Source organism: Lissotriton vulgaris, chromosome 3_2, assembly GCF_964263255.1.
Source record: "Lissotriton vulgaris chromosome 3_2, aLisVul1.2, whole genome shotgun sequence".
Taxonomy (NCBI): Eukaryota; Metazoa; Chordata; class Amphibia; order Caudata; family Salamandridae; genus Lissotriton; species Lissotriton vulgaris.
The window spans coordinates 148,973,079-148,986,068 of record NC_141690.1 but is presented as its reverse complement, the minus strand read 5'-3'; the positions used below and the strand labels follow the sequence as shown (position 1 = coordinate 148,986,068).

General features: G+C 45.1%; 1 protein-coding gene across 1 annotated transcript in view; it reads left to right on the top strand.

Moving 5' to 3' along the window:
* The window catches only part of C3_2H4orf50 (chromosome 3_2 C4orf50 homolog), a 369,543-nt gene that overhangs the window by 298,106 nt on the left and 58,447 nt on the right, over positions 1 to 12,990 (top strand). Inside the window, exon 8 of the mRNA XM_086964107.1 lies at positions 1,739 to 2,090. Within this exon, the coding sequence (XP_086820233.1) occupies positions 1,739 to 2,090 (352 nt within the window). The remainder of the gene's footprint in view (positions 1 to 1,738; positions 2,091 to 12,990) is intronic.

Here is a 12,990-nt window from a genome sequence, read left to right as displayed (position 1 = left end):
GGCACAGGGGTATGGGGGGCACTAGTGGGTGGATCTGACAAAATGACCATAGGGAACCAGAGAGGATCAAAGTGATCAGATCTGAATACCCTCTCCCACCTGAGAGGGTGACATGCTTCATCATAGGGCGCTCCTTGTCAGGCTGGTGATTCAATGCCCGACTGGCCCCTCAGTAGGGGCTCTTTAGCGGAGATCTTTTGATCTTAGCCATATGGTGAGTGCAAGTTAGGGGCAGTATAATGTGTAGGGTGGTGCACATGTGGTTAAGAGTCAATGGGTGACCAAGTTAGGATTTAAATCAGCGAAGGTCCCCTTGACACAATAAAAACAGGAGAGCTGTCTATCGTAATAATGTACTCAGATAGCTTCAACAAATGTGAGAGAACACCTGCACTCCTATCCCATCCCTCCTGCACAGCATGCTGAGACCATCCAATATGGCGCTGTCAAAATAGGTATTTGTTCAAATCTCCTCTGGGGGCCTCAGCTCTGCCCCTATCTGACATCACTGCCATGGAATTTCTCACCAAAACTTCTGGGTGATCAAAAAGCAAAAAATATATGCATACTAAATGGCCACTAAAAAGATCACATGTTGGACAGCCCACAAAATGTATCAATAAAGTGTACCTATGTTAAACATGTGGACGGTGCTTGTTGTTTTCCTGTTTCAACAACCATCTGACGTACAGATCTGGACTCTGCCATAGAAAGGTGATTCTTTGATAAGACCAGTGGAAAAAGTACATAGCGCCTAAGCCTTTTAGAATATTGTCACAGCCTTCATTCTTGAAGTCCAACATGTAATGGACCTGAACAGACCCAAAAAAAGAATCAGGAAAGAGTTGCTGTTCCATAAGCAAGCCTTATATCTATCTCAACTATATCTCCAGAGGCAGGTCTTAAGTTGGTCTTAAGTTGGTATTTAAATGTCCTGGTGTAGTTCCCCTAGGATGATATAAATTGAAAGACTTAGGCCCGCATTATTAGTGGCCTGGTAATTGGTACAATAGTTGAAATGTATTTGGTGCATTAATGCTACTGAAATAAGAGTTTTCATGGAATAAAAGGCAGATTTTGGTCCTTATCACCCCAAAATCAGCATGTTCTAATAAATACCGGGTGTTTTCCCCCATAAATATCAGCAGGTTTCAGCTGCTGATAATTATCACAAAACTCATAATTGCAATATGCGCGTGTGTAACAGCAATTACCATATATATCACAAGTAACGGGGACACTCGTAATGAAGGCTTTAGTAACTCGCTATTTTTGGTTCCTGAATCTCATGCAATCACTTCAAAGCTACATTGGGGCCCTTACTGAGAGTTGTAGCTCACAATGTGTTGACCATGTGTACACACTTCCTCTCTGATCCCATACAAATGACTTACAAGTGCAGATTAGGCACCGGTATTGTCAAGTCGTCTACTTGTTCTGGCCCCCAGTACTGTATCTGCATGGCTGTCAGGTGGTTTGCCATTTGATTTTTCTCTATAGTACTGATATAAGTGGGTGACCTTCATGTGAAAAACATGTAACAATCAGACAACAGCAAAGTCTAATTAGTTGATACACCCCATTGTGTGATGCCTCATTGAAGACATCACACTTAAATTAACCCAACCAAATGTCCAGCTCTTTCACCCTTGGAACTTTTAAATGAAAACTTGTTTACAATTGCAATGAGAAATTATATTAATATTTGAATATTGTATTTATGTCTTTGCCTAAATAGATATCCCCTCTAACTCATTCTGATTCCGTCATGAGCATGAATTGCCTTCAGTTACCTTTCCAAAGTGACTTCTCGCATCATTTGCTTCTAAGTCTTTGTGAAGCACCCACACGTCCAGAAATGGTGTCTCCCAAACTGCCAGAGAGGAGGGAGCATTCCTTCAAATTGGACAGTGAACATCCGGGTCAGATGCAACACCTGTCTGCAGATGCCATTACAGGGGGCTCGATCTCAGCCAGTGCAGCAAAAAGAGAGTTGCCAAATGTCTTGTCAGCAAGTCCCGTGGGGCGTACATCAGAGGTCGAGAAAACACCCTCACCAGAACCATTAACAGCCACTAGAATAAAGCAAGGTACAACACATTAAAAAAATGTTTTCTTGCGGGGAATGTTTAAAAAAAAAAATAAAGCTTCCATTTGTATCATATTTTTCTTTCTTTGAATCACTGATAAAAGTTGAAGACTCTGCTTATTTGAAAATGATATTAGTGAAGTTAAAAAGTAAAATTCTATTTTGTTGATTTGTCAGATTATCTTCCATGTCACGAAAAGCATGCCTTCGTTTTCAGAAATGTTACACTGCCTTAGAGCTGAGCGACAATAAGGAAAGATTGTGAAATTATGTTTATTATTTTTGAGTCTCAAAAATAATTCTTCTCTTGCAAAATGTTAACTTTGTGCTAGCATGGGAAAATGTTTGCACATTTATTTTTTAATGGGTTATTTAAAAAGCAGAACCAAAGGGCTTTAAAAAAATACATTAAAACACTTCCGTGTTACAGAAACAAGAATACATGTTTATATAACTTCAGGAGTGATAACATTAGAAAAGGTATAAATGCATATGCATTAAAAAAAACTGCGGTGGAGGCTACACAGGGGACGAGAAATGTGATGCGAGTGGAAGGGTTTTTGGTGTTTTTCATAAATTCACGCATTAAGGCTGATTACCAAAGAAATCAACATGTCTGTGCATTTATTTTATTTTTATTGTTTCAGCTCTCAGCCTTACAATAATTAAAACTGTAACTTAAAACCATCTCAGAATATAAAAACGTGCTTCTTAAAAAGCACAATCAACAACAACTGGACAATCAATCAATCAATCAGGGGGTTCGCAGGTTACTCACCCGGAGCGGGTCTCAAGGTGCTGGTGGCAGGCTGGAGGGGGGGTCCGAAGATCCTGGAGGATCACTGTGTTGCGTAGAAGAGCCTGGTCTTGAGGTCCTTCAGGAATTTAGGGAGCGACGCAGTCCGTCGGAGGTGGAGTTCCAAACCTTGGCCGCAAGGAGGGAGAAGGAGCACTCTCCTATTCTGCATTTTTTGATCCGAGATTCCGTAGCGAGGGAGAGCTGGACCGAGCAGAGAGGATGCTGGGGAGCGTGGAACGCGAGGTCGATAGTTCCGGTTGGCGGGCCCGGTGTAGTGGGGGGCTTGTGTACGTGGGTGAGAAGCTTGAAGAGGATTCTCTTCTCAACAGGGTCTTCCATTCCGACCACACTTCTCTTGATTGCATTGGATGGTTGAGTATTGAAATCTCAACAAGCCAACAACAAGTACTTCCCCCTATTACTCTTCTCTCTCAATTTACAGTTAGTCACTTCCTTCCCAAAACTGCCAATTGAAGAAACAAAATACCCCCATATCCCCTGAACCACTGGACACCATCCCTGTTGGAACGTATACTTTCAGTATGTCAGTATGCTACCACATCTCCTTTGGGCCTTTAAACCGGATCCCCACATGTTGTAAATTAGAGGGCAACTTACCATCCCCCAATTGCTCTATCTTACATTTTAGTTTACAAGACACCCTCACAGTGAGCTCTCCTGAAGGCTGCCCCTTCCTGCAGAGGGCAGCCTGAATGCTAATGTCAAGAAACCCATTACCACTGATTCCCTCGAGTGCCCACGTTTCCTGAAAGCAGTCTACGGTTATGGCTCGATAAACTTCAGCCAGTCCTCGTCTTCTGTTTTACTAGCCAAGCCTGCAATATTTTAGGATAAAACATACAAGTACTTATTGCCAGTCCTACCCTCTGCGCTGGCCTTGGGTAACCCAGTTGGAGTCATGACAGCAGATTCAGGGGGAGAGCTCTTCCATACGCAGACCGACTCCCCTCTGGTGGACACTCTAGAGCGGACGGCCAGTGCTGCTGCTATCCATGACCAGTCTTTACAGTCAATCAATCAATCAATCAATCAATCAAGACATTTATAGAGCGCACTACTTACCCGTAGGGTCTCAAGGCGCTTAAGGGGGGGGGGGGGGCCGTTACTGCTCGAACAGCCAGGTCTTGAGCTTCTTCCTGAAGGAGAGGTGGTCTTGGGTCAGGCGCAGGTCGGTCGGGAGGGAGTTCCAGGTCTTGGCGGCCAGGTAGGAGAAGGACCTTCCTCCTGTTGTCGCTCTACGGATGCGTGGGACGGCGGCGAGGGCGTGGCTGGCAGAACGGAGGTGGCGTTTGGGAGCGTAGAAGTTGATTCGGTTGTTGAGGTAGTTCGGGCCTTGATCGTGTAGGGCTTTGTGTGCGTGGGTGAGGAGACGGAAGGTGATTCTTTTGTTGATGGGGAGCCAATGCAGGTCTCTCAGGTGTCCAGAGATGTGGCTGTTTCGTGGGATGTCGAGGATGAGTCTGGCTGAGGCGTTCTGGATCCGCTGAAGTCTCTTCTGGAGCTTGGCGGTGGTTCCGGCGTAGAGGGCGTTGCCGTAGTCCAGTCGGCTGGTGACGAGGGCCTGGGTGACGGTCTTCCTGGTCTCCGTGGGGATCCACCAGAAGATCTTCCGTAGCATGCGCAGGATGTTGAAGCACGCCGAGGAGACGGCGTTGACTTGTCTGGTCATGGAGAGGGAGGAGTCCAGGATGAAGCCCAGGTTGCGTGCGTGGTTCGTCGGTTTGGGTGCGGTGCCCAGGGCGGGGGGCCACCAGGAGTCGTCCCAGGCGGTGAGCGTGGAGCCCAGGATGAGGACTTCCGTCTTGTCTGAGTTCAGTTTCAGGCGGCTGGTCGTCATCCACTCGGCTACCTCCTTCATCCCTTCATGCAGGTTGGCTCTGGCGGCGGCGGGGTCGTTGGTCAGGGAGAGGATCAGCTGGGTGTCGTCGGCGTAGGAGATTATGTTGAGGTTGTGTTGGCGTGCGATGGCCGCGAGGGGGCTCATGTAGACGTTGAAGAGGGTAGGGCTCAGCGAGGATCCTTGAGGGACGCCGCAGATGACTTCGGTGGCCTCTGACTTGTACGGCGGTAGGCGGACTCTCTGTGTTCTTCCGTCGAGGAAGGAGACGATCCATTCCAGTGCCTTCTCCTGGATTCCGGCGTTGCTGAGGCGTTGCACTAGGGTGCGGTGGCAGACAGTGTCGAAGGCCGCGGAGAGGTCTAGGAGGATGAGGGCCGCTGTTTCTCCGTTGTCCATCAGAGCTCGGATGTCGTCGGTGGCGGCGATGAGGGCGGTCTCGGTGCTGTGGTTGGCTCGGAAGCCGGACTGCGAGGGGTCGAGTGATCCGTTCGTCTCGAGGAAGGCGGCCAGCTGCTTGTTGACGGTCTTCTCGATGACTTTGGCTGGAAACGGGAGTCAGTCTTGGGCTCTTTAATCCCAGATTTCGGTAGCTTAATTGTCCTGGTATTATTGCATGCAGAGACAAACAGATTCTCATGGGATACTGAATTGTGATTGGTAGGTCGATCTTCAGTACCCTCCCAGATACTCTAGGATTAGGCAGGGGCTCAGAACCGGGGGGCACTGTTTGCTGCCATTGCTACATTGGGAAAGCAGATTTTTCTCATTCAAGACCTGAACAGGGCAAGACATTGACCCCTATAATGTAAAAGTAATTTGTATGACTGAGTACCAACCTAGTTAGGCCGATTAGTGTGAATTCTACCTTGGTGGAACGAAAGAGGAAGGAGTTTTGGTACTTCTCTTATTTTCACGCATTAAGGCGGATTACAAAAGGAACAAAGTGCACACTTGCATGGTCGCAGAAACTCACAGGTGTGCAAAAGGGTGGGAGAGCATGCCACCTTATCTGAATCGTCTCTACTGATGGGTCGCCTGTTTCTGGATACATCTTTTTGCTGGTATTATGACTGACTATATGCATTGTGACACTGCCATTCAGCGCCACTGTGGCTGTGCTCTGCTCATAAATGGTACTCTGAAACTAGCTTCTCCCACTTGGTGTATTTAACTCTCCAAGCAGGCCAATGTAAGTTGGTGTAGGTAATCCACCAGTGTCATCGACGTTAAATGTCATGAATGAGCGACAGTGTCCTTATCTATAGTCGCAGCAATGACAAATAATGCTTCTGTCTCACTCCTCCTGGATCATCCCAAATGATTGGCAGATTAGGGTTGCCAAACCTCCACTGATAAGAGACAACCTAGATAGTATGGACAACTATAGGCCCATGACTGTTCTGCCTTTTATGGGTAAAATTGTTTAACAGTTGGTAGTTAAACAGTTATCGTCCACTCTACTGCAAGGGGCTAGATGTTTAGCTGTCTGGCAATTGAGCTTGCCACCTGACAGGGGGATGGAAGCAGCTGTCGCCCTTGCAGTGCATGTGCTAAAAATGATTTGCTGCTCAAGGAGATGCACCTGCGCTCCTCCTTTTGGACCTACCCGTGGCATACATACTGTACATCATGGTATTCTTATCTGGCAGGGAACTTGGACTGGGATTTGCTGTTTTGTCCTGCTTTGCCTCTTTTTCAAAAGACCATTCTCACTCAGTTGCTCCTCCCCATTCCTCTCCTCTATTTAAAAGTTGACTTGTTAAGTGTCCTTCGAACTGATATTTTTTATTCTTGATTTACTTGTTATTAGGGCTTACTGCCATAAAACTTGAAAAAAACATATCTCCAGTTCCCCTCATCCAGTTTTGATTATTTTCATGTATTTTTTTGTATTAAATTATTCTTTTTTTAAAAAAGTTTTATATAGCACAAACTTGACCCGAAGGTTTACATGAGCACCAGTTGCGTTACAGATAGACATATTCATTTTTGTTGCACACGGGGAGATTATGGGCAAGCTAGGCAATAACATTCCTCATATACAGGTTCATTCTAAACAACATTGTATAGGACCAGCTTCAATGTAAATCATTTCCTAGGCATGTGGATCATTAAAATGTATAAACCTCTGCTTAAATGGCACAACAGAACAGGAACACAGTTCCCGGCTACAAGGCAGGTTGCCAAGGACACTCCCCTAGCCAGGGGTTAACTTTAGGCACACAACAGTCAACAGTGCAGGCTATCACCCAGCTCAGGGGGCCCCCTTAGTCACTCTTAACCTTTCTCCAGGCCCTGGCAGTATTAATTAGGGCCACCACAGGGTTAATCAGGGCCAACAGGGCCCAGCTGCAGTCTCAGGCAGGGGAGGGTAATACCTTTAATTGCAGCCTCCGGGAGGCACTGGCTCCTCGGTGCAGCTCTGGGCAATTCGGGGTGCTCTCACGCAGAGTGGGGAGCGGCTAGGTCCGGTGAATGGGACAATCGTCTTTCTGTTAGTTCGATCTCAGTTGCCACTACACCAATGGCTCTCTGTAACATCCGGTCTATTGCGGTTTGTTGAACAGAGGAGGCCGGTTGCACTGGTGCGCCATTAGGTTTCCCCACCCCTGCTCTTCTCCCCATTTTGCAAGGAGGTCAGAATAATACCCAATAAAATTCTGCACCTGCGGCTTAGAGTCACTGACCTTCGTGGAGGCTTTTGTGAGGTCCGTTCTCCAGGGATCAATCAGTCTTTCCTTAGGAAGCTTAGAGGGGGAACCCAGTCCAGCCTCCTCCGGCCGCTGACGGGCAAGGACGGGCCCGACCTTGGCCCAGGCGAAGCCCGGGTGCGGACCGCGCACGTCCCGCGCCGCGGGGGAGAGGCAGCGCTATAAGCGCAATCACCAGCACCACCCCCTCACTTGCGGCACCTGTGGCGGGAGCTGGGGATGCTGATACTAGTAGTCCCCTGAAGCGGTGATGGGTGCCTCGCTGTGATAGCGGCGCTGATGTAAGGGAACCCTGCAACTCCTGTCCCACCAGGGCTCAGCAGGGTGAAGGCGATGATCCCAGGTGACAAGAAGGCAGAAAATCAGCTTGAGCAGTCTCCCGCGCTACGGGGGGGGAGAGGCAGCGCTATAAGTGCGATCACCAGCGCCTCCCCCTCACTTGCGGCACCTGTGATGGGAGCACGGGATGCTGGGACTAGTAGTCCCCTGAAGCAATGATGGGTGCCGTGCTGTGCTGGCGGCGCTGATGTAAGGGAACCCTGGGACGCCTATCCCACCAGGGCTCAGCAGGGTGAAGGCGATGACCCCAGACGACAAGGAGGCAGAAAAGCACAGCTTGAGCAGTCTCCCCTTGTAGCTTATAATTACCTGACATCACCTCGAATTAAATTCTTTACTCAAAGGGTTTTCCTTTAAAGTCTACTTATAAAAGAACTCATTTAGATAGATACTGTGGGCACTACCTGACATTAGCTGACATAGAAAGTGCTCTGTTTCTCAACATCATGCATCCAACTACACTGAATTATGTTATCTCATGTGTTACACATTTTGATCCACATGTTTGAAAAAATATGCTGAGGCAGCTTGGCCTCCTTAAGTGCACCTGATCAATATTGCCTCTATTGAAAAACATTCTACTCCTAAAAGACTATTTAAACGTTACTCTTTCTGATTCAGGAAGACATCTTGGGCCAGATGTAGGTCGCCCAATACCGGTCGGTTACAGCCGAAATCACCGAATTTCGGCCGTTACCGACCGGCAGTGGGAATTTGTAATGTAGGAGCCCAAAAATTACCGATTCGGTAAATACAAATCGGTAAATACCGAGTTGGATGTTAGCAAATCAGTATTTACCGATTCGGTATTTACCAAATCGGTAGATGATATGTAGCAAGCACATCTAAGAGTGCTCATGTGTATTAAGGATTCGGTATTTACCACCAACTAATAGTTGGTGGTAAATATCGAAAACCTTAAAAAAAGCTATTTTGTGCTTTTTCAACTGTGCCATGTGCCAGACATACATGCCCTTAGGGCATGTATGTGTGCCACATGTGCACCCATGCACTATACAGGGGTGCAACAGGGTGTCAATTTGACACCCTGCCACCCTTGTGAGTCTACCCCCTGATACCGATTCAGTATTTACCGAATCGGTAATTCTCATTCATTCCTATGGGTCTCCAGTATCGATTCGGTATTTACCGAATTTTACAGATTCGGTAAAATTTACCAAATCATTAGCTACATATCATTTACCGATTCTAAAATACCGAATTGGTAAAATTCGGTATTTTAGAATCTGTAAATGATATTTACCTACATCTGGCCCTTGAATTTTAAATCCAGCACTTTCATTTCAGCAGGCAGCACTTGTGGCACACAATGTGCTCAATAAAACAATCAAGGATAACAATATTTGATTGCATCATCCTTTTTATTTGCAAATGGAATGCTCATTAGTCAATCTCAAATTAATTTCCTAGGTAAAAAATCCCAACTTCTGAATTTTTGTGACCTAGGCTGATACTTCAACCAACACGACCAATCTTCTATAAATGTTTTAGATCTGGTTATAAACAGCTACGCATGCTGTTGACCTCGTGTCATCAATTCTTCAAAAAGCACAATATGTGTAGAGAAATCAAGGGTTTTGCATCATCCCAGTGGTGTTGGAACTAGGGATGCGCGAGATGCTGCAGGACCCCTATAACATAAAAGAGTTTAGATGAAGATGTTTATCATCTGGCAGCATTCATATTTTATCAAAGATAGCCTGTCTCTTATCTCCTATGCCTTTAGAGAGGTAACGTTACTGTCTTGCACCCTCACTCTAAAAACTGATTGCACTGGGTCATCCCCCTCCATTCACTGGCGTTCATGTGTTGGTGATGCTTTGCCATTGCTTCGATGGCCTGTCCACCAAGGCCATGGCATTTTGTGCATGGTAAAATGGGCCTGTCTGTGTTCCCATTAGGTTTCAATGATGGGTTTTCAGTAGCCATATTTTTGTCTACATTCATTGTGTGCTCTATAAGGTATTCACTGTGCTGACATGAGTACATTGTAATTAGTAAGTGCCATTATAAAGACGCATTGCTATTCACCAATCACGCTTACGTATTGATTTGTTTTACATTTCTGTTAAGAAAATGTTGTAGGATTGAAAGCTTGTTTTTCCTCACAAATTAAAGACATTTATGCACATATCCTGTTTTCCAAATCCCCAAAAATAATGGCACCACTCTAAAATATTAGCTCTGCATGTTTTGTTGTGTGCCTTTTAAGTTCACCACTTACAAACCTTTTCTTCTGACTTCTGTTCGTAACACTGTTGTCTGGGTTACAACTTAACTCTGCTAATGTCGCTTTTTCAGCAAATAAGTCTTACTCTAAGCTTCTATATTGGTGTAGCCCAAGATGATGCATAATTAGGACATTTTCCTTTAGAACAGCTGGGTTCTGCACAAGTCGACCCACACCAAATACTTTCCTTAACAAAAAAGCAAGACATCTTGTCAATACTTGTACAAATATAGGTTTTCTTCCATTGAGTGTTAAATATATACTTGTTCTTCATTTGAACACTTGATGGATTCTTTGTAATATGATTATGCATGTCAGAGACATAAGCACACCACTTTATGTTATTCTGGTACAACAGAAATGAATGGTTCCTTCGTCTCATATTCTTTTTTCTTTCAAGGGTAGTTACTTTGAAGTCGGTGACGTGTATTATATTAAGTAATGCTCACAGGAGCGGAGATAAAATGGATTTATTCATGACTGAAAAGATCATTCATGCTGTGAGACATCTTTGGTTTGCCGCGCTTGAATGCCGCTGCAAGGTGACTGGCTATGCAGACTTCTGCTCTGGGGTCTTTTATTGACATGTCCTTGAAGTGAGTGCACTCTGACTGAAAAGAAAGCAGTCTGTCTCACTATATATATGTGTGGAAAAAGTTGATTCGAAAAAAACTACCTTGGAAATATTTGTTTTATTTTGGAAACACTGACCCTGACTATTCCCTTGACCATCATGCATGGATGCCCTCGCACACTTGTGCATTAGCACACTTGTGCATTAGCATCCACATAGTGTGTCACCAAGACAGGTATTAATGGAATATGCATCCAAAGGGAATAACAAACAGCGAGGAAAGACCAGTTCGTCGTGAATTCAATCACCCTCCGAAACAGTGAAATTGATTATTGCAGCATAATGTGCTGCCGCTATCAGAGATGACAGGGTGATTAATGAAATGGCTGACTCCAGGACCGAAAAACATGGCGGCCCTCCAGGGTCGTGCATCATTGTATGTACAATGGTGTTTTGCAGAACTGGCTCCTCAGAGGTGCTGTCTTCTCTGACATTTCATTTTTATAATCAGTCAAAAAAATAGTCTTTGGACAAATCATGCATTTCGATGTATTTGCCTGTATGGAAGGCCCCATAGTGTGAAAGACCTTAATAAATCTTGCAGACTGATTTGCATATAGCCATGTCTGAACTGGGGTGGCAGAGTGGGCTAAAGAACGGTGATGGATTAAACCCAGATCCTTTGACTGGGTGTGAGTGTTTGATTGATTCAAATGCTCCGTCCATCACCACCCACTGTTGTACCGCTTTTGGCCGCCATAAGTGTGGCAGGGTATGCTCAGACGTGAGTCCCTTGCTCACTTTGCCACTGAATTCAAGCAAGCCGGGCTGAAGACGGCTGGAATGCCAGAAACCGGTCCCCGGAAGCTTGTTTCCGGTCCAGGTAAGACATGGCTTGGCAGTTCGGACTGGACTGTTCCCATGAAGCACAGGGTCAGACTGATTTGCATATAGCCATGTCTGAACTGGGGTGGCAGAGTGGGCTAAAGAACGGTGATGGATTAAACCCAGATGCTTTGACTGGGTGTGAGTGGTTGCTTGATTCAGATGCTCCGTCCATCACCACCCACTTTTGTACCGCTTAATAAATCTTGCAGCATTAAATACCAAGTTTACTGGTAAGCTGACATTACTGAAGGTTACTTGTAAGTTTTGTGGCTGTATGTTTGGCTTTTCCTTGTCTAAATGAGACGTTGATAAAGACCTCTGAAACATGTACATAATGTTCTGTAGTTCACAGTTACAAAATACACCCCTTTGATATTGCTGTTGGGAATGGGGATATGTGTGGAAAAACAAAAACCGTGCACAGGTACCTGTTAAGGAATTTATTAAGTAGACTGTAATGAAAATATTTCAAAGATATTTTCTCTGATTGTATGCAGTATATGAGACTCTTGTGGTTAAAGGATGGCAAACACCGTGGGACCTAATTCTGGATTTTTGCACTTGTAGTGTTATTTAAAAGAAAACACATACATTTGTATTATAATATAATTATAAGCAGTTAGGTTGCTCATCTAACAAAGCGAAAACAGCTAACCTTGAAGTACATCATTTTCAAATGTGTGTTGTTGAACTGTTAAATGTCAAAGGAAAGTCTAAGGTTTCCTCGTCATCTAAGACATTAACCCATAGATTCATCAAGCATCCATTTTGCGATTCCTTATTTGCGAAAAATAAGGATTCGCTATTAAGGAATAGCAAAATGCTATGCATGAAGAACTCGGTTAAAAAATAGCGATTTCTTAAAATTCCTTATTTGCGACTCGCAAATTGCGAGTCGCAATTAAGGAATACCTCCCCATTCATTCCTATGGGCCTAGAGGCCCAATGGAATGAATGGCCCAAATCTACTTTATTTCCTATTAAAGGAACAATGGGGCATATTATCAAAGGGGGCGATAATCAATTTTTGCCACTTTAGCGGCGAAAATTCTATTGCCTTATTAGCAAGCTGTCGCTAACAGCAGTTAGCGACAGCTTGTAGGCGATAGCGAGCGGTTTGGGGCCCGCTTTGCATGTCAGCGATATTTATCGCTAATGACATGCAAAGTGGGCGTACCTAACCTGTTAGCGACTGAAGGCAGTCGCTAACATCGCTATCGGCTATTAGCAAGGCAGGCGTAGCAATGGAAATATTCGCGCTAAGCCCGAATATCTCCAAATACTAACACCTGCCCAGACCAGTTCTTAGCCATGTTATCCATAGGGAGGTGGATAACATGGCTAAGAGCATTTCATCGCTAATGTGTGAATATCGCTGTATTCTCAGCGATAGCCACGCATTTCGCCGCTATTGCTAGGCATTTTATCACTTTTGAGATAAACGTTGCTAATAGCAAGTTATCTCAGCGATAAAATAC